General features: G+C 38.2%; 1 protein-coding gene across 3 annotated transcripts; it reads left to right on the forward strand.

The window, feature by feature from the left end:
- The first annotated feature begins 63 nt into the window (after positions 1-63).
- On the forward strand, positions 64-27894 carry LOC117407209 (transcription regulator protein BACH1-like). 3 transcript variants are annotated; one of them, XM_034011922.3, is made up of 6 exons: positions 64-259; positions 2330-2581; positions 6631-7938; positions 13988-14194; positions 14866-14958; positions 27660-27894. In XM_034011922.3, the coding sequence occupies exons 1-6, from the start codon at positions 251-253 to the stop codon at positions 27783-27785; spliced, it is 1995 nt and encodes a 664-aa protein (XP_033867813.3). In that variant the 5' UTR covers positions 64-250; the 3' UTR covers positions 27786-27894. The 3 variants fall into 3 exon arrangements, with proteins under 3 accessions (XP_033867813.3, XP_058884687.1, XP_058884686.1); XM_059028704.1 differs by lacking the exon at positions 27660-27894 and having other exon boundaries at positions 66-248; positions 14866-15580; XM_059028703.1 differs by lacking the exon at positions 27660-27894 and having other exon boundaries at positions 68-259; positions 14866-15580.
- Positions 27895-27978: the final 84 nt, after the last annotated feature.

Below are 27978 nucleotides of genomic sequence, written 5' to 3' on the forward strand. Positions count from 1 at the left end.
AAGCGGAAGTAGTGCTTGGAAAAAAATAGATACACTTGACAGCAACTGGAACCAATAACATCCAAGGGTTGCTTGTTGAGGGAGGGAATAGAAATGTTTGTTTAGTGTCACATGATTGCTGTCCGAAAGAAAACGAAGGTTTGAGGCTGACAGAGGAGTTTAATGAAATATAATGGAAGAATGTTTGGAAAGAAAATAGAATCGCTGGGGTAAGAAGTCGAAACATAACTTACAGTTGACAACAACGGGTATGTTACCGGTGAGTTATTAAGACGATTTTTCATTTTAGTCTTTTGGTTCAATCTTGAGCTACTTATTGCAAATATGCATTAAATCAATTTCGTTATGCCATAGCGAAATCTCAGAGTTATCCAATTGTTAGTACGGTTTTTGAGGTACTTGAACGCGTACATTTTTGCTAACACATTATTATTTATGCCATAGCTAAAGCGAGATATTTTAAATTTGGAATACAGTATTACATGTATGATTATACAGTATCATATGTACTTCATAACAATTAACAGAAGCGTGGCAGTCAGACATTATTTTTGGTTTGTGAAATACTGTAACAAACAACTTGGAAGATCCAGGGATAGCCCACGTGTTTTCCTAGCTGTTGAATCAAATTAATACAAACACGAATTTACCGCAGGTAAAATGTTTCAAACATCGCAAATCGCAATACAAACATTATGTTCTACATTATGTACAGTCTGACCATAGTTAAGTGGCTAGAAGGTGGTTGTTCCTAAAGAAGTCTTTTTAAATTAGCATGTCACATATTATTCATTGTGTTTTACAAAACCATGTTATCAGAATGTGGTTAACTATGTACATATATTTTGCATTTTATTTCTTCTTATTATTATTTTTATTTCTTAGCATACGCCCTTATCCAGGGCGACTTACAATTGTTACAAGATATCACATTATTTTTACATAGACTGAGTTACCCATTTATACAGTTGGGTTTTTACTGGAGCAATCTAGGTAAAGTACCTTGCTCAAGGGTACAGCTGCAGTGTCCTCCACTGGGGATTGAACCCACGACCCTCCGGTCAAGAGTCCAGAGCCCTAACCACTACTCCACACTGCTGCTATTTCTTAATCTTATTGTTTGAAACATGCCGTTTAAAAAAGTTGTACAGTACTTCCCACTTCCTTAAAAAAAGAAACGAACTTGTCATTAGACAAAAAAAGGAAGCGCACGTCTGTAACTTCAACTTTATTCTAGAAAATTGTGTAATAGTGGAAAAAAAAGTGGAGCAGAGATTTAGTTCCTGAAATAATGTAACTTGAAACGTTTTTTGTTTTTTTTTAGTTTTTTTTTAAGTAAAGACATATGATCCAAATTAGTAACAGATTGAAAAAAATGCAAATTCTATTACGTGAATGTAGGGCTTTGGAAAAAGAGAACATCATTGTAATGTTGTACCGGAGTATATATATATATATATATATATATATATATATATATATATATATATATATATATATATATATATATTTCATTTATTATAATACAGTAGTTGGTTTATATTTACACGGTTTAGTAGTCCAAAACACCCAGGTTTTTTTTAAAGTTACGTTTGTTGACATGCTATTAAAATATCCCTATAAAACAACTTCATTGTATATCTAATTCGGAAATAAACAACCCAATTTACTAAGCCGACTTAAATATCTGCTGTGCTTATTTCTAATTTCGTCACTTTGCAATGTGTTTTTTCTCCTTTTAAAAATAGAGTAATTTACTCTTGGAAGTAAAAGGCTTTGAATATCAGCTGCAGTGTAAATTGAATATTGTATAACAATGATATATCACGATGGCTAGACTGCCGCTGTGTCTAGTAATAAAGTACATTAATAGACGCAGTTTCAATTAGATAACTGTAGTGGTTGGTTGTGAGGGGGGGAAGTAATAAAGGAGGAGAATCAGGAAAGTGCTTGCTCATCCTTTGTCAGCAGAAGTGTGTGAGTCAGCACTCGACCACATAACCACAGTAACGGTGCTGACCAACTATTTTGTATTGTCACATAGCATCCTGTGTTTTTTAAATAAAATATTGTGTCTATATATATATATATATATATATATATATATATATATATATATATATATATATATATATATATATATATATGTATATATAAATGTTCTTTGCAGGTGTCATAAGATTTTTTATAAGTAGGAAAAAAATTTGACCTTTTTTCATTGACAAAATGTAATACTTAATACAAATGTTAATGTTAATGGAATGAATTTTTACATATATATATATATAATGTATATGTGTATTATGTTTTACACTTTTTGTTTCCTTAGGTGTTAAACAGAATGTCTTTAAATAATACCAGGGGTTCAGTTTACACCTACCAGTCTTCAGTCCACAGTTCACACGTTCTTCTTTGTCTGAATGAGCAAAGACAGCGTGATGTACTTTGTGATGTGACTATTGTGGTAGAAGACAGGAGGTTTCGTGCACACCGTTCTTTGGTTGCTGCCTGCAGTGATTATTTGCATTCAAGAGTTACAGGTCAGTCGGAAGCTGACCTTGTTATTACACTTCCTACAGAGGTAAGTCATATCACTGGTTTCATTATTCATTGGTATTTATTAAAAATAAACAGGGTTGGTACTTTTTCATTTCTAAGTTAAATGTAGTCTTAGGCTGTGTTCACACTGGGTCTGTTTAGAGGGTTTGGTCTGCACTCTGTACGGTTCGCTACGTTTGGTGTGAAGTGTGAACAACAAAGTCTGCTTGGGTGGTCTCGGTCCGTTTGGCAAATACACCAAGTCTGGTTCGCTTGCTAAACGTTAATATGAACAACTGCTGGACTCTGTCCTTTTGCACATAGGAAATAAACTATTGAGAGGAATGGTAGTTCCTCATGCCAAGTTATCAGTAAAGTGCGAGAACTGCCTGACTCTCTATATAGTAAGGATAGTTTTCAGGGTATTGTGGCAGCATAAATAAATCAGCCAAAAGCACAATTTCACTTTTAATTTATAGTTCCCAACACTCTTAGGTGAAATTTGTGAAAACAAGTCAATACCAGCCATACAGTAAGATAAATAAGTCGCCAAAGTAAGGTAAAAATTTCCTTTTTCTCCCAACGTATTTTTTTTGGAGACCCCAGGCACGTTTATCCACTTTTATATTACAGGACATCAGAGTTTAGTGACAATTAACTTGTTTTGCCAACATGGAAATATACTAGGGAACGCACTTATTGTGACCTGTGTCATTTATATGAAATTTATTTATTTCTGTTTTAAGGTAGGGCTAAGGAAAGGTCGTGTGTGTGTCGATTCATTACTGTTTTGCTAATTTGCATATGTTTTGCATTATGCTTGTATCATTTACGGCACTTATGACAGCGTGCGTGAAGTTGTCGGCGCCCAGATTGAAAGGAAAGTTTACTTCTAAATGTTTTTTAAACCTCATTCAGTTTAGAAAAATGTCCTCAATCACACGTGCCAGCAGAGGAATTTGAAGTGATCACAACAAGCGATCATATACCGTATTTGCAAAAAAGACACACTGGGGGTAAAAAAACGCCACTCTACAGAAGGCAATTCTCAGAAATCCTGCTACGATGTCAACACGAAATGTGCTGCATGTAAGTGTAAAAAGTGGTCAAAAATGGACTGAATGAGCTAGCACTGCTTCTAAAACACAGTAATTGTGAGGTACACAGACATAGAACATTTTTGAATTTCTAAAAACTGATTTCTTGTAGCAAATCGGTGTGCTGACTGACCTTTACTCAAGTGCTTTTTACTGCATATATTTCATTATATCTTCATATTTTTCCCCAAAACATGCTGGTTTTTTTTCAAAGAACAGATGTATAGAAATGTTTTAAAGCTAGAAAATTGAAAGGTCACTATATTTGTTTATCTGTATGCCATAAGGACCAAAAAAAGAGGTTGTGTATTATTTTTTGACAATTTGTGTTTTTCTTGGATGTGTATGCAAAAACAAATAAGGTACATCTTTCCAAAAGTCCACAAAACAAGTCAATGTACAGTCATATTTTTCAGACCACAAATACTGGTTAAGAACACGTATTTTAATATGTATTGGTCTTCTTTAAATGCATTACCCTGAACTTTGACCTTTTTTTGGTCCCAGAATGCATATAAAATGACCCAATCTTAAGGAATTGCTGGTAATTTACTTTACACATTTTAAATAATGATTGGTGAGAAAATGGACACATTCTATCTGTTAATTATTTTTAAAGCCTTTCCTTAGCCCTACCTTAAAATGGAACATTTTCCTGCAAAAAATATCTTTCTTTATATAAATATAAAAAGAAAGGTCTGGTATATGTGGGATTTGAAACTAGAACCTTCAGTTTGCAAGAGTGTTGTGTTAAACTGTCAGTCCTACACGATTTGTTGAGAAAACAAGCAGTATTTTGAAAGATGAAGTCAGCCAGCTGAAATTCTCAGGACTTTGTTATATTGGAGATTTTGGAGATTTTTTTCAAGTTGTCATCATCATTCTGAGATTCTGATCTTGATCTCTGAAAAATGTTGGTTTCCTGTCAATTTAACACTCATTGTGGTCCCTATTGGCGCAAGGAAGTATGGTTTCCTCTCGATAACTGGTTGATGAGAGTAACATTATTTGTGGTCCCCACTGGTCAAAAAGGAACGTTAATTTCTGAGAATTAGCTAATGCTGAAATGCAGCCTAGATATTTGGTAAAAGTAAAACCTAAATAAATAAATACATTAATACATTTATTTCTGTACAGATAGCCAGGGAGGTCTTCTGTAGAATTCATGCAAAATAAAGTACCACCGCTGTAGTATTTCTGTGTTGCTGGGGGCCTTAAAATTGAAAAATTGTACAATTGTCAAATTCCTGAGTGATTTTAATTGCATGTTCCTTCTTAACTTGAAGAGATACACTTTCAAATTACTTATGTGTTCATAATTTAACTGACTTTCTGTATGCAGCTCTGCTACTGTCTACCTACTTCAATGTCTGATTTAATGACCCCACAAAAAGGCTTCAGGATGAAAGTTTAAAAAATGGCCCCATCTTTGAAGGACTGAAACCCCTTGTCAGACACGAGTTAACAAACTGACCTTTAGTGGGCTTATACTAAATCGATGGTACTTCTTTTGCATGAATTCTACAGAATCACTTAAATGAATTCTACAGAAGACCTCCCTATCGGTACAGAAGCATTCATAGGGCTACTGACATTCTAAGTATCATTTTAAAATCCTCAAAATCATAGTTGAAACGTGTTTCATTTTGGAGTGACATCCCCCCCCCCACCACACACACACAAAAATGGGTGTATCTCGACAAATCTTCATCATTGAGCTTAAATATTTGGTCTAGTTTTATACCTGACCTGTATCTTCCACTACACAAAATATAAGAAAAATCAGAATGTGGAGGTGGAGCGCTCTGGTTGAGTTGACATTGAATGACCCTATATTAAAAACCGGAGCGATAAATCAATAGCTGCCATCTTTCAATATGCCTTGCAGGATATTGTAAACATCCGGTTCACACACCATATAAACGAACCAAGTTCACTTGAAAACTGCATTGTGAACACAAACGGACTCAGTCCTGAAAAAAAAAGGAAAAGGACAAAAAAAAAAAAAAACTTTAGTTCGCATACAAACGAGCTTGGTCCCTTTGCTCGCAGATACGTGTGAATAGCAAGCACACTGATACATTGTTTCAAACTAAATGAACCAGACCGAGTCCATTAGAAACGGATCCAGTGTGAATGCAGCCTTACAGTAAATTACATAAATGCTACAGTATATGGTAGAACCCAGTTACCTAAAAGTGAAGGCAGTTCCTGAAGTTTGGGGTGTTAACAGGAAAAACAAAATTTCAATATTTAATTGTTTGTGTTATACTGTATATGAAAACAATGTTTACAAAAGTATGAATACATGGATTAAAGCCTATAGTGTACTTTTTATTCAACAAAGATATGATGCCCACTCTTAACACGTGATGCAGTTTGATTGTGGCTGGTTCTCAAGCTGCTTGGAGTAGGAGGAAAACGTCTGTTAGCAAGTGAATGCTTTGGCTCGTTATTTGTCTAATTGTGAGGGATCCTTTATAAATTAAGATATTTTATTTAGGTTAAGTCACTTGAAAATAGACACAGTAGTCTTAGGGACATGCCAGGGTTTACTGATAGTGAAATATAGCTGGCTTGCAGAGGTAAGCGTGCTTTGCAGGACAAACCGTTATGGACACGTGGTCCTGTGAAGGCAGGCACATTGACAGACCCTAAATATATTATTTTAAATGATGTTATTTTCTGCAATCTGTGTCATTTTTTTGTAATGGAATCAAAAGCAAAGTAATAGACTAAGCAGCAGTACAGTTAGGTATTATGAATTAAAATGTATACAAATCAAAGGTAATTTTAAAATACCTACTAAACACTTCAATTGACAAGAAATCTGCATGAAGGGCTTACGGTAGCCAATACAGTGTTCTTATTCATTCTTGCTGTTTTGATGTCCCTGGGTGGCACTTGAACTTGAGGCAGGAGTGTACATTTGTAATGCACTAGGGAATGTTCTGACAATTATAAATAATACATTTATTTTTATTTTTTTTCTTAGGTAACAGTAAAAGGATTTGACCCATTGCTTGAGTTTGCATATACTGCCAAACTTTTATTAACCAAAGAAAATGTTCTAGAGGTCTGTAGTTGTGCAGAGATTTTGGGTTTCCACAACTTGGAAAAAACATGCTTTAATTTTATTATAGCAAAGTTCTTTGAAAGTAGGACAGACCCACAGGATAGTCCCAGGAAACTGTGCTGCAAAACGAAATGCTGGAAGTCAAAGCCCCAAGCCATCCAGGAAGATTCTTTAAGTTTAAACATAGATGATGTAGGAGTTGAGTTCTTGGACTGTGTATCTCAAAGGAGCATTGTTTCTGTACTAAAATCAGGGGAAGATACAGTAATATACTCTAAATTAGCAAAAGAAGAATCTGCAAGTTGCAGTCCAAATTGTTCCGAGAGGGACGGACAGGCAGATTATTCATCTTTATGCCCCAAATACAGGAAGTTTCAGCTTGCTTGTGGGAAAGATGGGTGCAACCCCTCGCTACAGGATGCTCAGACTCAGCAGTTTCTCCAAACAACACAAAATGAAACATGCAACCTTACAGATGGAAACACTGATGAAGGAAAGGGAAATCCCACCGGCAATATTGACACCGAATCCAAAATGGGAGAACATTGCGAGAGTGAAACTTGCCACCCTTGTGTCCCACATGTTTTGGAGGATCCTAGTGTTTTTTGTGTCTTGCAGCCCAGCTTAATTTGTAGTCAGTCTCATGGGTCAACACTTAACACATCAGATCACTGCAGTTTAAATGCACTTGAAATGTATGGTGTCACAGGTTCTGTAGAAGGTAGTGCTCCAGAGAGTGATGGTAATGAAAAAACAATAGAAACAGTCCTACCTGAGCCTTCAATCTCAAATTGTGGTTTTGAAGTTCAGGATGATAACCAAACTGCCTGTACTGGAAGAAGCAGTGTCGAGAGAGAGGTCGCTGAACATCTAGCAAAGGGATTTTGGAGAGAACTTAACACCAGACAAGAAGGTTCTTTTGACACAGTGCCAGGTTCTCTGCAGCAGTCATCAGAGAAAACTCCTGAGTGTCCTTGGTTATCAATAAGTATAAGTGAAATGTATGAACCTCGGTCTGATTTTGCTGCAGGCGCTACAGAGTGCCCCTTCTTGAGCAACCTTAAAAGTGATGGTTGCTGTGGAAGGTTTGAGGAACAGAGAGCTGAATGTGACCAAGGATCGCAGCAGGAGAAAAGCCCTTGCATCTCTTCAGTCAACTCAGGAGATGAATCTGACTTTGACACAGAGGGAGACAGTGAATCTTACACCAGAGAGCGAGCACGTGAGGTTAGTAACTTTGATATAAGCAAACTGTTTTGTATTATACTTTGTAACTACAAAATTACAATACCATTCCCTACAATATCAATCAATCAATTTTTTGCTTCTGAGCCACCCCACTATAAAAATTCCATGGCCCACCATATATATATATATATATATATATATATATAATATATATATATATATATATATATATATATATATATATATATATATAATATATATATATATAAATAAAATACAATTATTTTTTTACTTACTCAATGTGAAACTTGTTGCTAGTGCTGAGCAACAGTTCTGTCAAGACGTGGAGGTATCTTCACCAAGCACACACACATGTCATGGTCAGTGTTCATCCTGGCTCGGTACTTTGTTTTCAGATCCGGTTTCGCATAAGTAGGTTGTACTGAATGGGACCAACACTTCAGTGCTGCTGAAGAAGCAGTGCTGTATTCATTAGAGCACTCACACCAAAATGTCTCCAGCAGCATTTCACTGAACTTGGTTCTGAGGGAGCTGTCTGATGAAATGTCAATGAGCTCTTCAAACAGCTTTGATGGGACAGAGGGTGGCAGTTTAGCTTCAATATTCTCACTAATGGGGTTTGTAGGTGTGTACCCACAGGTGTGTAGCAGCTTGTTCCGTCGTGAGTTCAGGAAAGTAAATATTACATTTGTTGAGTAGACCAGACAGATGCGCTGCCAGCTGCGGTTTCATTACGTCAGTCAATGTTTTGTTCCTGAATGAAAGAATGTTAGAGCTCAAACATATCAGTAATCCCCCCACAGACAAACTTTCCAGAGTTGTAGTTTCCTTTTGAATGCGTCCACCCTTGCATAATTTTATTCAACTTATTCTTTTCACTGAATACGTCTGCGAGGTAACCCAGTTTTGCCAGCCACACGTCATCTGTCAGCATTTCGGCAAGTTCGGGTTTTTTATCAGCAAGAAAGTACGTAACTCTTCCTTGAGATTAAATATACGGGTAAGCATTCTGCCTCAAGATAGCCATCTCACCTCTGTATGCATGAGCAAGGAATGGTGCTCTGTGCCCACTTCCTCACAAAGTGCAGCAAACACCTGGAGTTTGTTACTCTGGATTTAATAAAATTAACGAGTGTTACCGCTGTGTTCAGAACACTATGAAGACCTGGGTCAATGTCTTTCGCAGCAAGCGTCTCTTGATGTAAAAAGCAATGTGTCCAAATAGCGTGAGGTGCAACAGCTTTTATTTTTTACACAACACCAGAATGCTTTCCGGTCATTGCTGCGCAGCCGATCAGTACACTGCGAAACTATGTCTTCTGACATAAGAGATGTGTTTGTTGACAGTGTCCGTTGGTATTTTTGCCAGTTCCTTGGCCTTCTGCTCTCCAGGCATTTCCTTTACAAGTTCAATGGCACACAGCATTATCAACTCCTCAGCAATCGTATGCGTTTTTTTTTTTTTTTTTTTTGCTTTAGCAATTCTGTGCTACTATGTACGATGACACTGCAAGCTTTTTATCCACTGTAGTTGTGGATTTCATTACAGCTTTAGTACCGAGCAGTTCCTTAGGTTTTTGCTCAAAAAATGAATGTTGCTTGTTTTTATCTATTTTATGCTTGGTAATTAAATGTCTCAATTTGGAGGGTTTCAAACATTCATTGGACAGTACTTGTGCACAAATTACACACTGAGGTTGAGGTATATCTCCACTTCTAGTACAAATAAAACCGAAATTCAAGCAGCTGTCTTCATATTTCCTTAATTTTGCAAGGTTAATAACGGCTTTGTTTTTTAACTCACAGCACCACCTCCTCTCTGTTCTTCAGTCCTTACGGTTGAAGTTTTGTATCATAATTCTGTGGGTTTTGTGATGCTGATGGTTGAATTTAATGTGTTAATTTCTGTGCATGCTTATGACATGCTGAAGCTAATAGGTTTCCGCGTGTCCTAAGCATGCAGGGAAAATAACACATTCTCTGGTTTAATTTTGGAAGATCCCTTGAAACCTCCTCAAGGCCCCCTAGGGGGCTGCGGACCCCCAGTTGAGAACCCCTACATTTTTGTACAGAATCGAAACCTCTCACAAATAGTGGCAGTGAGTTCCAAGAGCAGAATCACAGGAAGAGAAGCTTCGACCTCCCAATGTAGCACATGTAGTTGACGGAACAGCCAGCAGCCCCGCTTCTGAGGAGTGTAGCCGACACCCAGGGACATAAATGCAATAAATCCATCAAATATGAAGGACCAGTTCACTGGACAGCCTTGAAGGTCAGCAAAATGATCTTAAAAATGACCCAATTTAAAAAAAAAAAAAAAAACACGGAAGCCAGTGTAGTGATTTTAGGACGGTGGTAATGTGTTCTATTTTATTTTTGCCTGTTAGTATTCTTGCAGCAGCATTCTGGACTAACTGTAACCGATGTACCAGTTTAGAAGATAACCCCCACGACAGTGCATTGCAATAATCAGTTTCAGATGTTACAAAGGCATGAATCTTTTTGTGAAAGGTGAGAACAGATTTTGACAATATTACATAGATGGTAAAAAGGTGATTTAACCATGATGAGACTTGAGCTTCAAAACTAAGTCTAAAACAACTCGCAGGTTTCCGGCTGAGGTTGATACAGCAATATCACAGCCACAAGACGTCAAGATAGTGATGTACAGTGCCTTGCGAAAGTATTCGGCCCCCTTGAACTTTGCGACCTTTTGCCACATTTCAGGCTTCAAACATAAAGATATGAAACTGTAATTTTTTGTGAAGAATCAACAACAAGTGGGACACAATCATGAAGTGGAACGAAATTTATTGGATATTTCAAACTTTTTTAACAAATAAAAAACTGAAAAATTGGGCGTGCAAAATTATTCAGCCCCCTTAAGTTAATACTTTGTAGCGCCACCTTTTGCTGCGATTACAGCTGTAAGTCGCTTGGGGTATGTCTCTATCAGTTTTGCACATCGAGAGACTGAGATTTTTGCCCATTCCTCCTTGCAAAACAGCTCGAGCTCAGTGAGGTTGGATGGAGAGCATTTGTGAACAGCAGTTTTCAGTTCTTTCCACAGATTCTCGATTGGATTCAGGTCTGGACTTTGACTTGGCCATTCTAACACCTGGATATGTTTATTTGTGAACCATTCCATTGTAGATTTTGCTTTATGTTTTGGATCATTGTCTTGTTGGAAGACAAATCTCCGTCCCAGTCTCAGGTCTTTTGCAGACTCCATCAGGTTTTCTTCCAGAATGGTCCTGTATTTGGCTCCATCCATCTTCCCATCAATTTTAACCATCTTCCCTGTCCCTGCTGAAGAAAAGCAGGCCCAAACCATGATGCTGCCACCACCATGTTTGACAGTGGGGATGGTGTGTTCAGGGTGATGAGCTGTGTTGCTTTTACGCCAAACATAACGTTTTGCATTGTTGCCAAAAAGTTCGATTTTGGTTTCATCTGACCAGAGCACCTTCTTCCACATGTTTGGTGTGTCTCCCAGGTGGCTTGTGGCAAACTGTAAACGACACTTTTTATGGATATCTTTAAGAAATGGCTTTCTTCTTGCCACTCTTCCATAAAGGCCAGATTTGTGCAGTATACGACTGATTGTTGTCCTATGGACAGAGTCTCCCACCTCAGCTGTAGATCTCTGCAGTGATCATGGGCCTCTTGGCTGCATCTCTGATCAGTCTTCTCCTTGTATGAGCTGAAAGTTTAGAGGGACGGCCAGGTCTTGGTAGATTTGCAGTGGTCTGATACTCCTTCCATTTCAATATTATCGCTTGCACAGTGCTCCTTGGGATGTTTAAAGCTTGGGAAATCTTTTTGTATCCAAATCCGGCTTTAAACTTCTCCACAACAGTATCTCGGACCTGCCTGGTGTGTTCCTTGTTCTTCATGATGCTCTCTGCGCTTTAAACGGACCTCTGAGACTATCACAGTGCAGGTGCATTTATACGGAGACTTGATTACACACAGGTGGATTCTATTTATCATCATTAGTCATTTAGGTCAACATTGGATCATTCAGAGATCCTCACTGAACTTCTGGAGAGAGTTTGCTGCACTGAAAGTAAAGGGGCTGAATAATTTTGCACGCCCAATTTTTCAGTTTTTTATTTGTTAAAAAAGTTTGAAATATCCAATAAATTTCGTTCCACTTCATGATTGTGTCCCACTTGTTGTTGATTCTTCACAAAAAATTACAGTTTCATATCTTTATGTTTGAAGCCTGAAATGTGGCAAAAGGTCGCAAAGTTCAAGGGGGCCGAATACTTTCGCAAGGCACTGTAGTTTGGAGTTGTTTGCTGGTGCCTATCAAAAGAAACTTGTTGGAATTCAGCTGTAGGAAGTTGTTAGTCATCCAAGCAGGCCGATAACCTAGATGGATAATATATGCTTCCTTGGACTTAATTTTTTATTTAAAAAAAAAAAAAAAAAAAAAAAAGTCACATGCCTTCCCAAAACAGTACTACAGCGATGTCACTTTTGTCAAGTATTTTATTATATTTTGTTTTTGGTTGCGCAAAAGGCTCCTCTTAGAACATGTTTCATTCACACAGCGTACAGGGAGTAAAGAATTTAAAAGGCAATGGAGAGTCAACAAGCTCAGCTAATTGTTCTTAGTGTTCTGTGTATGTTTAAAACGTTCTGATGAAATGTGTTTATGGACACTTGGTTTATTGTACTGTTTTAGCTGACGACACACGATTTTTTTTTTTTTATCCATAATTACTGTGTGTAATCCTTTTGTTTTGTACTTAATTCATTTGGTAACTGTCGGGATGTGAGTGGTGCAGGAATGACGGGAAGTCCAGACAGAGGGCTGTGTACAACACTGTATTTTCAGTGACACACACACACAATAATCCAGAGTGCCAAGGAAAATGGCAAGTGCTCCCTGTGAAGAAGTGTCCAGTGAAGTCTTGAATGGTGTTTGCTGCTTGGGGTGATATCCAGGGTTTTAGTTGGCTTCAGCTCCCGAGTATTCGCCGTCTACAAAAACATAACATTCCCGGCTCGATTATATTTTCAGCGCAAGGGCCGTATTCCTGTAGCTGCGTCCCCTTTGTACTGCCAAACTCCTCCCCACGGTCAGCACAGAGCCGTGCTTTATCAAATAGAGTTGTTTAGCAGTCTTACAGCTACGCCTTTTCACCAAGATGGCCGACTTCTGGTTCCGTCCTACCATTGAGTCGGCCCATCGCTGTGAAGGCAGACTACCAACCTTATTTAGCGCCCTTCCTGGTCAGGAGGTAGATTTACAGCGCATATTCATTCTCTCCTGTTCACAGTATTGTAAGGCCTTTACAACCATTTTTTAACTTTAATATGTGTTGCATGTAATGGCATTGATAATGGTTTTGCAAATTAACGAATATTCGAATACTTGAATCTTGAATGGATATCCGAACTTTGAAAATTCCATGTGCATATTTTATTAAAGCCTGTCACTATATTTTATATATGACATATGATTAAGTATGCCCTTTATAATTTGAATTCAGTCAATGTACCAATAGAATAGAATGCATCAAAAGTAATCGGACCAAATAACCCTAATTTCATGTCTCCAATACATGCATAGTAAATGAAACTGCCTTGATTAATAAAAATAAACTGACCTGCTCACAGAATAATTGAATTTACTGTATAGCAGCTTCCAGATACTTGCACTAAGACTCCAAGTGGTAGGCTGCAACACCCCATGCACCCCATACACATTGATGCGTATTACCTGGGATTATTATTTGCGGTCGCCAGACCGGTATTACAAAATAAACGTATTGTTTGGACCGTGAACTTTGTTGTCTAATCCGAGTGCTGCATTTTGTTGTGCAAGATAACTTATTTCTGTGTACAGATGCTTTTGACAAATAATGCTTTTCAATAAATATTATTGGGACTAAAGTATGTATCAAATCATCAAAAAGTGAAATAAATGAAGAAAGACTAATTAGACAGTGACACAAAGCTAGTTTGAGAGCTAATTATTTAACCATAAATTTTATTTTATTTATTTTTTTGTATATTTGTTCAAAACATAAGTTTTATCTGCTTTAATTCTCAGGTGAAATTACCATTTTCAGTGGAAAAAATTGCATCATTGACAAGAAATGATTTTCAACAAATGCTAAAAAACCACAACCTAACTCAAGAACAACTGGACTTTATACATGATGTCCGACGGCGAAGCAAAAATCGAATAGCAGCCCAGCGATGTCGCAAAAGAAAACTGGACTGCATTCAGAATTTGGAATGTGAAATTGATAAACTGGTAAGTAATGAGTGCCAGACCTGTTTCATTACAAGCATCACAAAAATGTTGATATGCTTCTGTTCTGTAATGTGGGTGGTGTTATATTAATTGCACTGTTACATTATGCATTGATTTTTACGACAAGAAGTTTGCCCAAAGTTATACTGTAATCTGTGTTTGACGGTTTAAATCCACCACATTTAACAAATGAAAAACCATTCAATATTCTTTCTTTTTTTTTAAATCCATTTAAAAAAGGTGTTTTTTTTTTTTTGTTTTTTTTTTGCAAAAAGCTGTTTGCAACATGGAAATGCTGAAAAAACTAAAAAACAGATATGATGCTCAGTTTGTTGTGCTAGCGCTCTCTTGTGCTTGTTCACTCGGGACTCAAAATTTTGTTCATACGATAATGAAAACCTGTTTTACGGATGAACTACGTAATGTATCGCAGGATCCACTTGATGCAAGTTATGGATGGCTGTTATTGTATTCCAATTATGTGTGTTTTTGAAGTTGCCTGTAATACAGAGCTATACATTTATTTATTAGGCTTAAATAATTTAAAACCTGGAAGGCTTTAAAAATTAACAACCCCTGTCTGATTGTAATAACGTTCTTATTACATTCGACTTGCAGAGTGGTAGAAATATTGTAGTTTTAACATAACTCCTTTTAAACTGTTTTTGCAGAGAAATGAAAAGGACAAGTTAATGCATGAGAAAAACAAGTTAAAGATGAGCAAGGATGAGACATGGCAGAATCTCTCCAGTCTGTATCAGAAGGTATGTAGTGAGGCTGCTCTTAGGCCTGAGCAACTCCAGGTACTTGTGAAATATTCCTCCCTCGACTGTCCTCTTTCATTACTAATGGGCCAGAAAGAAAACACAAACAACCCAGAGCCTGGAGCTCAGGCCTTGCCTTCCATGGGCTTCTCAGCCGAGACTTCTATTGTAGGACCTGCAGAAGAGACTGAAGTCTGTCAACCAAGTCAAGCGCACACAGCAGGGAATTAACATGAGCTAGTGGAAACTTTTCAGGTATTCCTAAGGACTGTAAAGAACACACCTTCTACTGAACATTGTTGCCAGTGTTACAACAGGTTTTTTGTCAAGAAATGACAAATAAGTGATCTGCTTCCATTTCCAGAAAACACTGGCTCTAATTCTTGGTAAACCCATGGCCATGTATTTTATTTGCTGTCTTTACACTCTTTGTCACTACTTTTCAACCACACCATATTGTACTTATTTCACATTTAAAACGTGGTTTTTATCCAACACAATAAGAAGATGGTATTTACTAAAGTTATAAATACTATAGCAATTTCTATAGAAATTACTGTTTAATCTAATAAGCAATATATTTGATTCATTGATTATAATGTAGAACAATGTGTGTGTGTGAGTGTGTTTATATATATATATATATATATATATATATATATATATATATATATATATAATGATAATGATAATGTAAGTATTTTGCCTAAAAAATGAAATACATTAGGCAATCCATGACAACAGGTGTTTGCTTTTAGGTGTTTCTGCACTTTTTATTATTTTTTAAAATCCAATTGTCTTACCTTTTGTCCTTAATTTTTACTAAAAAAAAAAACTAAAAAAAAACTGTACTTGGTGCTTCAGACATGTTTTAGTAGGCGGGAATTTATTTAATTGGTGCTTGAGACATTTTTTTAAATTGTAAAGTTTTCCAACAGACACTGTAGTTCAGGAGGCCACAGCTGCATTTTTTTTAAGGCTTTCACAACACTGGTGAATCATCTTGGATTGCTTCTGTTTCCAGGGTTAATCCTGGGAACACATAGGTGGTGAATGCAATCCGGGGTGATTCTCCAGTGGAAAGTGATTATAATAAAAGCCAGCTGTGACTTTTCGGTGGGGTAGAGGTTGACCAAATTGACACCTTGGTATCTTATACAGTATTTTTACCTCAGAATTGGTGCTTGTGGTGATTTTATTGTAGTGACACATACAATTATGGGAAGCAAAAAAAGAGATCTGTTCTTTGTATAGTTTTTCATCATGATACTCTCCCATGCTTTAACTGTAACTCATAAGCTACTGATATTTGTACTCATTCTGTTATCCTCATTTCTGCACCAACTTATGACTGCTGGTAGATATATATCATTAGAGATGCCCTTTTTGGTCTGTGCATGAGGACCATATGATGTTAAACAAAAAGGAAAATGTGTGGGCCGAGTGTTTATCAGTCCGCAAATTTGGTATTTCTGCGTACAAAGCATCAGTTTCTGTAACTTCTGTCCGTGGTGTACCGTTCTGTTACTGTCTTCTTAATAAGAAGTGTAAAGTAATAAATGATACGACATCGCAGAGAAACTGTCTTGTTGCCGTCTGCTTAGACATTGGTGGACAGTTACTTATTGCCATGTATGATGCAGAAAACTAAGAACCAAGTCACATAAGCATGCAATTACTTATCAGATATCAGAAGTTATTTTCGACACTTATTGAAGACCCCTCATAATTCCATATGATTACATACCTACCTCATTCAATTTAATGTATAGGATGTATTTACTAATTCAGTGAAGAAAACTACTAAATAAGCAAAAAAAGATGTTCATTTTTCAATAAATGTATGTGTCTGCTGCACCTACTACAAAATATTGTCATTTGGAGTAGATGGCCTAATCAAACTTGTCTCTTCTAAGCACCTAAATGTAAGTGGTAAACAAACTGGGCAAATAAGTTAGAAACAACATAACCAGGTGCATTTTTAAACATGAAAACCAGGGGAATAAAAACTGCTGTATATAATCATGTCATGTCTGCTCATGTCGTAACCACATTGAAACAATACCAAACAGGGTGTTCTTTTATATTTTCACCAGTAGAAGGCAGATTGTTCCCATGAAATAAAAGCATTTGTATCCCAGAAAAAAACTGCAAGCAGGAATAGTACATTTAAAAATGTTGGCAATAAAACTATGAATTTAATAATAATCCAAAAATTGAACGAAAGGAACATAATTCTATTTAAATGTACTTTAATTTTGAAAACAAAAACAATTCTACTTTATGAAAAAGACATACAGTCCAGGTTTATAGAAAAAAAAAAATGTTTTGAAATTGATAGGAAATTGTATTTTGATGTTATCAAAATGATGAAACACTTCTGACTACAATACAAAGTTAAGTAACTGGACTAATGGGGTTAAGCAGTCTGATTAGCCGATTTATTTATTGACATATTCCCCCAAAGGAACATGGCCGCAAGACCAAAAAACGAATGTATGCTCTGCCTACTTTTTGAAGCACGACACCGCCAGTTATGAACCTTTGTAGCTGGGTCATTCCATGCTAATGGGGTACATTCTGCCCTAATGATACAACAGATAACATGTTTCGAATGTATAGATGTCCCTGTGTAAGTAAATGTATACATATCATTGTTACCTTTTTTTTTTTTACAGATTTACTAAACTTAGTATTACAGAAAAATATAATCTAAAAATGTAGTTATGTATATAAATTATGTCCAGCATTTCTTATAGAGGTAAATGGGACATTCTGGTGGAGTGATTTTCAGTTTAACATTGTACAAAATCCTGTTTCTCTTGATGAATAATGATTTATATGCAATAAAGTGGATAACTTGTGTCTTTTGTTTTGATGTTTGTTGTCCACTTTTTTCAGTAAATATTCTGTCCTAAAAATGTAATTTAGTACGTAACCATGTCTGTCAAAAATGTTACATATGTTACCAGACAATCATTATTTATAGACATTAATGCGTTTGATATTAGTATCATATAAAGGTCTGTCTTTAGACTCATGTTTTATAGTGCGAGTTGCATTGTGTATCCCTATTTCTTTATTTTTATTACTAGTCAAACTTTTCAATTGCACTGTATGTCCAAAACAAATAACGTATGTAACATTTTAGATCCTGTGCATTTACTGAACAAATAAAGTTGAAAGATTCAAAAAGCCACATGCATTACTTGCTTATACTGTAGGATGTGTGACATCATAAAAGGACTTTGTCTATCATGTATGTTGTCAGTCTAAGAATTTACATACGTTATAAATTTGTTTTGATTCATAACATGCCTGAAAAGAGTGATATTTGGGACATTAAGAGACGTTTTCATATTATTTTTAGACAATTGTAATTCCAATGCTTGAGCTGTCATGGCTTCACTGATCACTTTGACAGACACGTCACGTATGTAACGAAAACAGACGCTATTTGTCTGTCCAAAGTTATGAACGTAGTTTATTTATTTGTAGCCATTTGGTGTTGTTTGGGGAGCAGGAGCGGGGGGCTCCACCCTAGTTAATCAAGCCAATCTATAAATTAACCTCCCAGCTGTACTTTCTGACCCTGCCACGTCAGATTGCTCCGACTTGCGTCTACAAATGTTCAATGACGTTAAACATTTAATTCAACCCCTCGATGCTTCTGTTTCCTCAGTCTCTGACTGTCTGGAAGCGCTCGACAACAGCATTACAAATCTGGAACCAGCACCCGCCCCTCCCATGTGTCAGACCCTGCTGTGTCTACAGCGCCTGTCCCCGCTGTTCAGCTGCCAATCTTCACGCTTGCGACTACCTTTTCATCTGGCTCCTCCTCTGCTTCAGTGGTCCACCGACACACTCTCTTCAAATTAAATGAAATATTATTGAAGGGAAAGACGTTAACCTGGTCTCAATCCTCATTTCTACCTCTGAATTTTTGGGTCATAAGATAGTTGACTGCGGAGATATATCTGTTACCCTTAAATCCAGGGATCCCAGATCCCAGAGAGAAAATCGTACTCTTGCTGAAGAGAATTTTCTGTTCTCTGTGACGTTCTTTGCAAAGTTTACCCCCACTGCAGACAGGAGATGGACTCTTATTTATGTAATATCGTTGAGCTCTCTGCCAGATATGGCAGCACCATATTTTTGGAATACCACAAACAGTTTTCTGCCAAAGCAACGCTTGTGGGCTTCCACGCCCACTCCACTCATCTCTGCACCAAAGCAGCCTCCTCATCGGCTTCATCTCACTCCACCCCTGCTCTCAACTCTACTCCCTTCAAGAACTGCCTTCCCCCCTGACTGTTCCTCCATTCAGCAATCTGATACTGAACTAAAGTCTTCCCTTTGCAATCTCCTCACTTCCACACAAAATTATATGGCCGCTGCCCTATACCGTCTACCTGCTCCTCCTATGCAACTGGCTGGTCCATCTTGAAGACATTCTGCAAACAAAATCGAACATCCCCTACCCTTCAACCAGGATGTCATTCTATTTTTTTCTCGTTCACACAAGACAAGCTGCGCCTCTCCCTGGGAACTTTCAAATCTTATCTAGCTGGCATTCAATACCACTATCGTCTCTCATATCTCGCCCCCTCCTGTCTCATCTATCCTTGCCATTTGCTTTAAGGAGATGGCAAAGAGTGACTCTCCTTCCTGTCTCCCCATCACTACTGATATTCTCAATGCTCCTAATTCACTGTCCCCTCCTTTCAGTTTTCCATCTCTGGGCTTTTGTTCCTGCGACCTCTCTAGTCCCTGTTTCACACAATCTCCTTTTTCTTCATATCACCAAAACAGACCAGCTCCGCTAGGGTCAATTCGTGTTCCTCTGTAAACTCAACTCTCCGCCCAAACCCTCGACGGGACACCCTGGGGGGTTGGCTGGTTCTCCCGCGGGGGCCATGACAAGGGTCGTCCCCCTCTGGAAGCACAGGACCCCGGTTCGGAGGTGCAGCTGGCTCCCAGTGGCTCGGAGGAAGTCCAGGCCCAGGATACAGGAGTCCTGCACCGTGGCTACCCACACAGGGTGATGTACCGTCCAGCTGCCCGTCTGGATCTTCATAATGCCCTTTCCTCTCATGGGTTCCAGTTCCCTGGTCCCTGTGCGTAGCTGGACGGTTGTGGACTACAGGTGAACCCGTCCCCGAATCACTTCGGGCTGCACCATTGTCACCCTCGACCCTGTGTCTACCAGGGTGGTGCAGGGGACCCCTTCAATATGGACCTGGATGTGGCAGAAATCCCACCACCGTACTCCCAATGACCATGACCTGCCCTGGTGGATTATAATGCTGTCAGCTGCTTCCCACTTCCTCACTCATTGCTTCCTATCTCTGATTGGTCGTGTCAGACCTGCTCCCACCCCCCTCAGTGACGCACTCACACACAGACAGTCTTTCAGCTCTAAGTCACACAAGCACTAAAACACACAGAGAACGCCAACAGATCTGAACAAGTATAACACAGTTTACAAACACATGATATTTACAGAGTACTCCCATCCCCTTCCCCAGTCAGGTCCATTCCCACATTGTCCCCAGCTTTTGGAAGCAACAGTGCATTGTTTGCTGACTGACAGAGTTCCAAGCATGCTTTAGCAAGCACATAGCATCTAACAGAGACATTTTATTTACACTGAAATTTAGTGCTGATGCTCATCGCTTTTCTCTTTCCAGCCATGCTTGCTTGTGGGTGCTGTTTATTTAAACTGTAGACCCGACACTGCGTACAGGGATTAAATAGCCAAGGTACAGTACAGGGGTAATCGCTCAGTAACGAGGTGCAAACAGCTGATTGATTGATCTGTCAAGCTTTTACTACAATAAAGTGCTGACTTTTGTATTGAAATCTATGTGACTGGCAAGGTAACAAGGTCAAAACAGTTACTTGGTGGATTAGTAAGAGCAATTACTACAATATAAGCTGTATGTTTGTTATTTTAAATCTATGTGAATGGCACATAACGAGATCCAAACAGCTGAGTTTGCCCGAAATATACGGCGTGCTTAACACAGTATAAACGATGCCTTTGTTATTGAAATCAATGGGAATGGCAAGCAGCACACAATTTGTCCGATCTAAACGGTTGCACGAAGTAACCCTGTATGGTGTAAGTGGTGGATACTGTACATACCTATAATCACTCCATGTCTAAATCTGCATAATGTCCTCGTCCCAGTCCCATTCCCCTTCTTTGGGTGTAGCTGGTACTTGGCTCAGGCTGCTGACTGCTGCTGGATGGCTTCATTGTTTAAAAGAGTAGGCTGCCGATGTCCCTGTTAGTTTTGTAACAGTGTCAGGGGGATTGTAAGTGGAGCATGATTCGCCAAAGAGTTTTAGCCCAGTTTTCACAGTCAGTATAGCGTTTAATGTGCTTATACCCAGACGGTTATGAAGCTTTGACTTGACAAAGCTTTGACTTGTACCACGGGGATCAGTATTAGGTCCTCTGCTATTCCTAATCTACATTAATGATTTAGATTCTGGTATAGTAAGCAAACTTGTTATATTTGCAGACACTGTTGCAGCAGCAAAGCTCATTCAAAATGATCTAGACAGCATTCAGAACTGGGCAGACACATGGCAAATGACATTTAATAGAGAAAAGTGTAAAGTACTGCACGCAGGCAATAAAAATGTGCATTATAAATATCATATGGGAGATACTAAAATTGAAGAAGGAATCTATGAAAAAGACCTAGGAGTTTATGTTGACCCAGAAATGTCTTCATCTAGACACTGTGGGGAATCTATAAAAAAAGGCCAACAAGATGCTCGGATATATTGTGAGAAGTGTTGAATTTAACCCTTTGTGGTCCATTTATTCAGCGTGTGTCAGGCGCGTCGGGTCTGATTTATTTTCACACGCGCAGTTTATTTTAGACGCGCTGTTTAAAAGTATTTTTTTTCAAAGTAAAACAGGTTTAAAATGCACTGCATATCAACAGGACACTCAGTACTGCATCTCCAGCACCGCCCCACCCCTCGTTCGCTATATTTTTCAAATAACTCGTAATAATAGTACATACCGATAAATCATCTCTTGATCACTCGTTTTATCACCAAACTACTCAATAATGCGATCCAAGTCGTTATTTTATTACTATAACATCTCAAAAAGCTCTGCAAATGTCTGTGATATTCTCTGAGCGCTGGATGCAGAAGCAGCTATCTTGTTTGTGTATGTCCGTGTTATCTATGTGGTGTCGGGTCTATCAGCTATCATGAGATACGCCCCCTTTTTTTTCGGCTTCTCTCGGCTTCTCTCGGCTCCTATCAGTCTCACTCGGCCATTGAATGGTTTTCTCGGCTTTTTCCAAAGAAAAAACAACTAACCTGTTTTTTGCGTCTTTTTGATGATGTTGGACCGGAAAGGGAAAATTGCGATGTCTTACCAGGTCCGACATAGGACCGCAAAGGGTTAAATCAAGGGAAGTAATGTTAAAACTTTACAATGCATTAGTAAGACCTCACCTAGAATATTGTGTTCAGTTCTGGTCACCTCGTTACAAAAAGGATATTGCTGCTCCAGAAAGAATGCAAAGAAGAGCAACCAGCATTATCCCGGGTTTAAAAGGCATGTCGTATGCAGACAGGCTAAAAGAATTGAATCTATTCAGTCTTAAACAAAGAAGACTAAGCGGTGATCTGATTCAAGCATTCAAAATCCTAAAAGGTATAGACAATGTCGACCCAGGGGACTTTTTTGACCTGAAAAAAGAAACAAGGACCAGGGGTCACAAATGGAGATTAGATAAAGGGCCATTCAGAACATAAAATAGGAGGCACTTTTTTACACAGAGAATTGTGAGGGTATGGAACCAACTCCCCAGTAATGTTGTTGAAGCTGACACCCTAGGATCCTTCAAGAAGCTGCTTGATGAGATTCTGGGATCAATAAGCTACTAACAACCAAACGAGCAAGATGGGCTGAATGGCCTCCTCTCGTTTGTAAACTTTCTTATGTTCTTATGAGACTATACAGTCACGTTTTCACTTTTCACGTTCTCTTTTATTATATTATTTGCTCTGCACACACTCTTAACTCAGGGGAGACGTTAAGGAGGACAGAGATGTTTAAAACTCCTAGTGGTTTATGTTCAAGCACTGGACGAGCGGTGTGCCCTTAAAACCTTTTTATTTAATCAAGAAAATCACTCAGACTCATTTATTCAAAGTTTTACGAATCAGAGCAACATCAGCGCTCCTTCGTTTTATTAAAATGCCTTTAATATTGGTTTAGTAGTTTGCGCATACTACCAAAACCCGAAAACATGTAACAATAATTAGCAATCCTAAGTTTATTACAAGCTTCAGCATTTAATACTTCAATAACATAATACAATTATATGTATTCAGTGCAGCCCTCAGGCTGGTTAAGCACAAAGCCTACAAGCACCCACTGCTATGTTTTAGCACATTCAATATAACACTCTTAATACAAAAATATTGTTTCAAAACCTCATAGCAATATAACCAATAAATGCGAGATACAATAATACCATTAATATGCTTACCTCCTATTATAAGGAAGAGTAGCGTGAACAAAAGAGAAGGACTGTTCTGTAGAGATCTGCAAAGGATGGACCACATAGCTCTGCCAAGCTTGATTGTGGTGGTCTCAGTGTGATCGGCCCAGGGTTTTTATACAATTTTCGTCCCATTGAAAGCAATGGGAAACCCCAATTAGATCCAGTCATCAATCTATATTGACAGTCCTTATCTCTTGGCAAACAGTAATCTCTAAAGAATTCAACCAACTCCTCAGACTCAATTAAAGTCATATGCCAACAAATCAACACTAGCCCATGTTCTCATCCACTCATTCTTGGCCCCCCTCCTTCATCTGAAAAGTTAGGTGAAGCAGAGTTCACAAAATCCCTGCAACCTTGATTCACTACTTAATATGGGTGCATTATAAAAAGGAGTGGTGTTTTAAATATATGCAACACCAATATAAGAAAAGTGGTGTTTTTTGAATATATGCAACACCAATAGTTATATCATAATATAGCAGTTATAGTTATAATGATTATAATTGATTACATGAACTTGGCTTTCAAAAATATATTCCCTCATGTCATCTCACTCTCAAATTAGTTTCCTTCTTTCCTTACGGGTGTGTTTTTAGCAGGTATTATAGGGAACTTCCATCTTATATCTTTGATCTTTTTTCTCCTTATGGAAAACCTAACTATTTTACTGAGCTGTTAAGCTGTAATGTTTTTCTCATATGGGCCCCTGGTAGCTTGAACTTAATTGACATCCAGATGACCCTGTATTTTTCAGCTATACACATACTGGCTAAAACCAGCTTGCTGGAGACACCTCTTTTCTTGCCAAGTTTAATAGTGATTAATGTTCCCTAGAACTTTCCTTACACCTGTATCTTACGTGCTTGTTCCGCCCGGCAACTAACTATCTTAATATATTTTGGAATTAGACCATTTCTATTCTGTCCTTCCTTCTTCTAAATTGAAAAATACTTCTAGCCTTGACACCGTAAATTCCTGATAAGAGAATCCCCGCTTCTCTTGCCAATGAAGACCTCTTGGCCTCAAGCACTGATCCCTCCAAGGGCAGGCTTGTAGAAAGTTCGATAAAGCAGGTTACACAGAGTTTACTTTTCCAAAGCCTATCTTTTGCTTATAAAGTTATTCTTCAATATTTTTTCAATCTTTTTATTTTGTATTTTAAACACAACATCTTTTATGCTGCGTCTTTTAACTTCAGAGTCAAACTAGTACATTACTTCTTATAGCGTATGGCTGCTAACCTTATTACTTTCTGCTAGCAGCAGTATATCCGCAATATTACAATAGGATTTTATTCAATTTTTCTGCTCTCTATTTGTGGTGTATCTTCTGACAATGCTTATTTTTCTTAAGTTATAGTCTGCTTTTACTCTAGGTTGTTCTTACTCACCTACTTATTTTAAAACTGAATTACAAGCAGAAACCTACTCAAAGCGAGGTCTTTTAATCCTTTTCTGTTTTTCTCTTTCCCTTAAGAATACTCCTAACTCCTTTTCCCTTTATATTCAGAAGTTATAATTCTTGAATGTAAGCACACAGTAATTCTTTTCATTGAATTAGGACTCAGTTTTTAACTATGCTCATCTTGATAGAAAACAGCTTCAGGTATGCTATCATATTAAGCAAAGTGAATCATATGATCTTATACATAAAAATTGTTCATAGTATTTCATACTAACAATAATTATCACTACCTATGATTATATGTTACCACAACAATCTATACCATTTAAAGCAAACATTTTAACATGTATTTATTAGTATAGCATTATTCTGTATTTAAGCTGAAAAAGTATTAAAAGTTCCAGCCCTCAATTCTGGAGCTGTGCCTATCTTGATAAGAGACTGCTCAAGGCCGGCCAGTGTATCAAGTTGTACCAGATTCTGTTTTTCGGTCTTACAGAGAGAGCACTTTACAGTATTTGTTACAGACTAAAGATTATTCAAACATTACAAATGGTTACAGCACATATCATCTCATTAATACATTTCATTTTTAAATCATCTAGTCCATGTCCAATGTTTCAGCTCGTCCCCAGCAGGACTCCACTTCTGTCTTGAGTTCAGCTCGGGTCGGCTCTGCAAACACCACAATACCTATTTTGCTCTACATCATTAGTGGGCAGACTTAATACAACTGAATCTGAATCAATCGAGGAGCCGTGAACTCTAGCCACTGAAATTCTCCATGCAAAGGAATCCAATTTCTTACTACACATAATAACTGGTTCGGGGTCACCCGTGACAATACAGATGTTCAACTTCTGCGTTAGAGTGGGGCAGTGAAAGTACTGCTATTGCCAGTGAACAGAGATCTGCAAAGGGGTTGCTATTTCCTGCATCTCAAAGCTTGTTGAGTTCAGCTCAAAAAGGCATTATTTGAGACGTGTTTTCCTATCTGTTAAAGTGGATATTCTCCACTGGGTCACAGTTCTGGCAGTGGTCTCGGAATTAAATCCAAAGCACTGAGCTTTTATTTGTCAAGTGTTTCTTCAGAGCTCAGTATTGACATCATTTGCAGCATTTTCACGTTCAGTGGGAGACAATGGTGAAGTTCTTTGCTGAGCTGGACAGTAAATTCACTACATCTTTTTCTGAGTACCTCTTTGACCTCCGGTGACATCCAGGCTTTTTTAACTGCATTTTCAAAACTGAAGCCCAAGTAAGGTGACTGATCCAAGTGATTTTCAATAGGAGTGGTAAGAACATCAATTTGTGCTGTAGGGATCAGAACCCTTCCGCAGACAGACTTTAGAAGATTAATCAAGTATACTGAGAAGCTTAGCAGGGTCAGTATTCTCGCCCTCGAATGGCTTGACTGCGTGCTGCACTTCCACTAGTATAGACCTCAGATAAAATAAGTAAGTGTAGCTTCAGAGCCTCCCATTGGTTCAGTATCCTACTCACAGTTGATTCAATGGAGAGCCAATGTCTAGAGCAGATTTTTCAATTGCATCAGTGAGGGCCACTATTATGCCTCTGCCATCACCAGATTGTAGTGGGATAAGCTCCAGAAATGTCGCCATCACTCTGCCCTGCTTCTCGCTGAAATAATGTACAACTACTCCTAATTGCTTCAACACAGTAATGCCCATAGATTCGTCTAGGATAAGGCTCTATTTTTTGTTGCCAAGTCATTTAACACGGCCTGTTTTGAAGTGAGGCACCAGTACTTCCCTTATAATTTCTGTTCATTTTGTACGGTGCAATGTCAACTCGGAGGCCGCTTTTGAGTCACTAAATGCTTTTTTGTAGGCTTCGGTCAAATGATCACATGTCTGAATGGAACAGTGCTCCGCAAAAAACATTGAGAGTCTGCCCTCCACTTTACATGCCGATGTTAGCTTTTCATTGTCAATAGGCTTGAAGTCAAGATGCTTCTGCTTCGGGTTGGAAAACGGCTGAGCCTTCTGTACATGTCAGGATGTGAGTGGTGTGGGGAAGAATATCACATGCAAACAATCATCCAGCGTTTATTTACACAATTGCTTAACAATAGTGGGGGACTGGAATCAAGAACTTTAACGTCCCAAATAATAAACAAACAAAACAATAAATACAGTGTCCAGGGAGCAGGGGTTCGTGCTCCCAGGTGTATTGCATTGGCAGTGCAGGTGCTCCGGGTGGTTGTGCTGGCTCTGGTCGCTTCAGCTCCCGTAGTATCTGTCTACCAAAATACAAAACAAAACAATGCAATGTTCCGGCAGGGTTACGTTTCAGCGTAAGGGACCGTACTCACATAGCTGCGTCCCCTTTGTACTGCCCAAATGCCTCCCCATGATCAGCACGGCGCCACGCTTTATCCAATCGCCACGTACGCCACAGCTGATCACAATAGAGTTGTTTAGCAGTCTTACAGCTATGCCCTTTCACCAAGATGTCAGACTTCCGGGTTCCGTCCTACCATCGAGTCGGCCCATCTCTGTGAAGGTGAACCACCAACCTTACTTAGCGCCCTTCCTGGTCAGGAGGTAGATTTGCAGTACAGATTGAATCTCTCCCATTTACAACATGCTTTTACGTAAGACTTTTTTTATATCGCTATCCTTTGCAGACAGTTCAGCTTTGCAATAACTGCAATAGGCCTTGGTCGAGTTGCCTTCCACAGGTTTTATCCAACCCTTTTATTGAACTCCGTTTTTATCCTTTCAGATCTCAAAATATGTTTTGGGCAGTTGGCAGACACACTTGCGCCAGGTTAAACAGAAGATCAAACCACACTACCAATCGGATGCAGTGTCCGGTGAAAGTATAATGAAGACTAACCTACAGCTATAGCGAAAAGTTTTGCATTACCCTATAGAATTAACTAATTTTGCTTCTTATAGTCGAATCAATGACTAATGTTATGTTAATATATGAACTTACATACAGCTTTGTAGTTTTCCATATACTCGACAAAAAAACATTTTGAAATCTAACATGAAATGCTGTACTACTTTTATGGCTTCCTTTTGTGATATCATTTTGT

The sequence above is a fragment of the Acipenser ruthenus genome, chromosome 8 (genome assembly GCF_902713425.1).
Source record: "Acipenser ruthenus chromosome 8, fAciRut3.2 maternal haplotype, whole genome shotgun sequence".
Lineage (NCBI taxonomy): Eukaryota > Metazoa > Chordata > Actinopteri > Acipenseriformes > Acipenseridae > Acipenser > Acipenser ruthenus.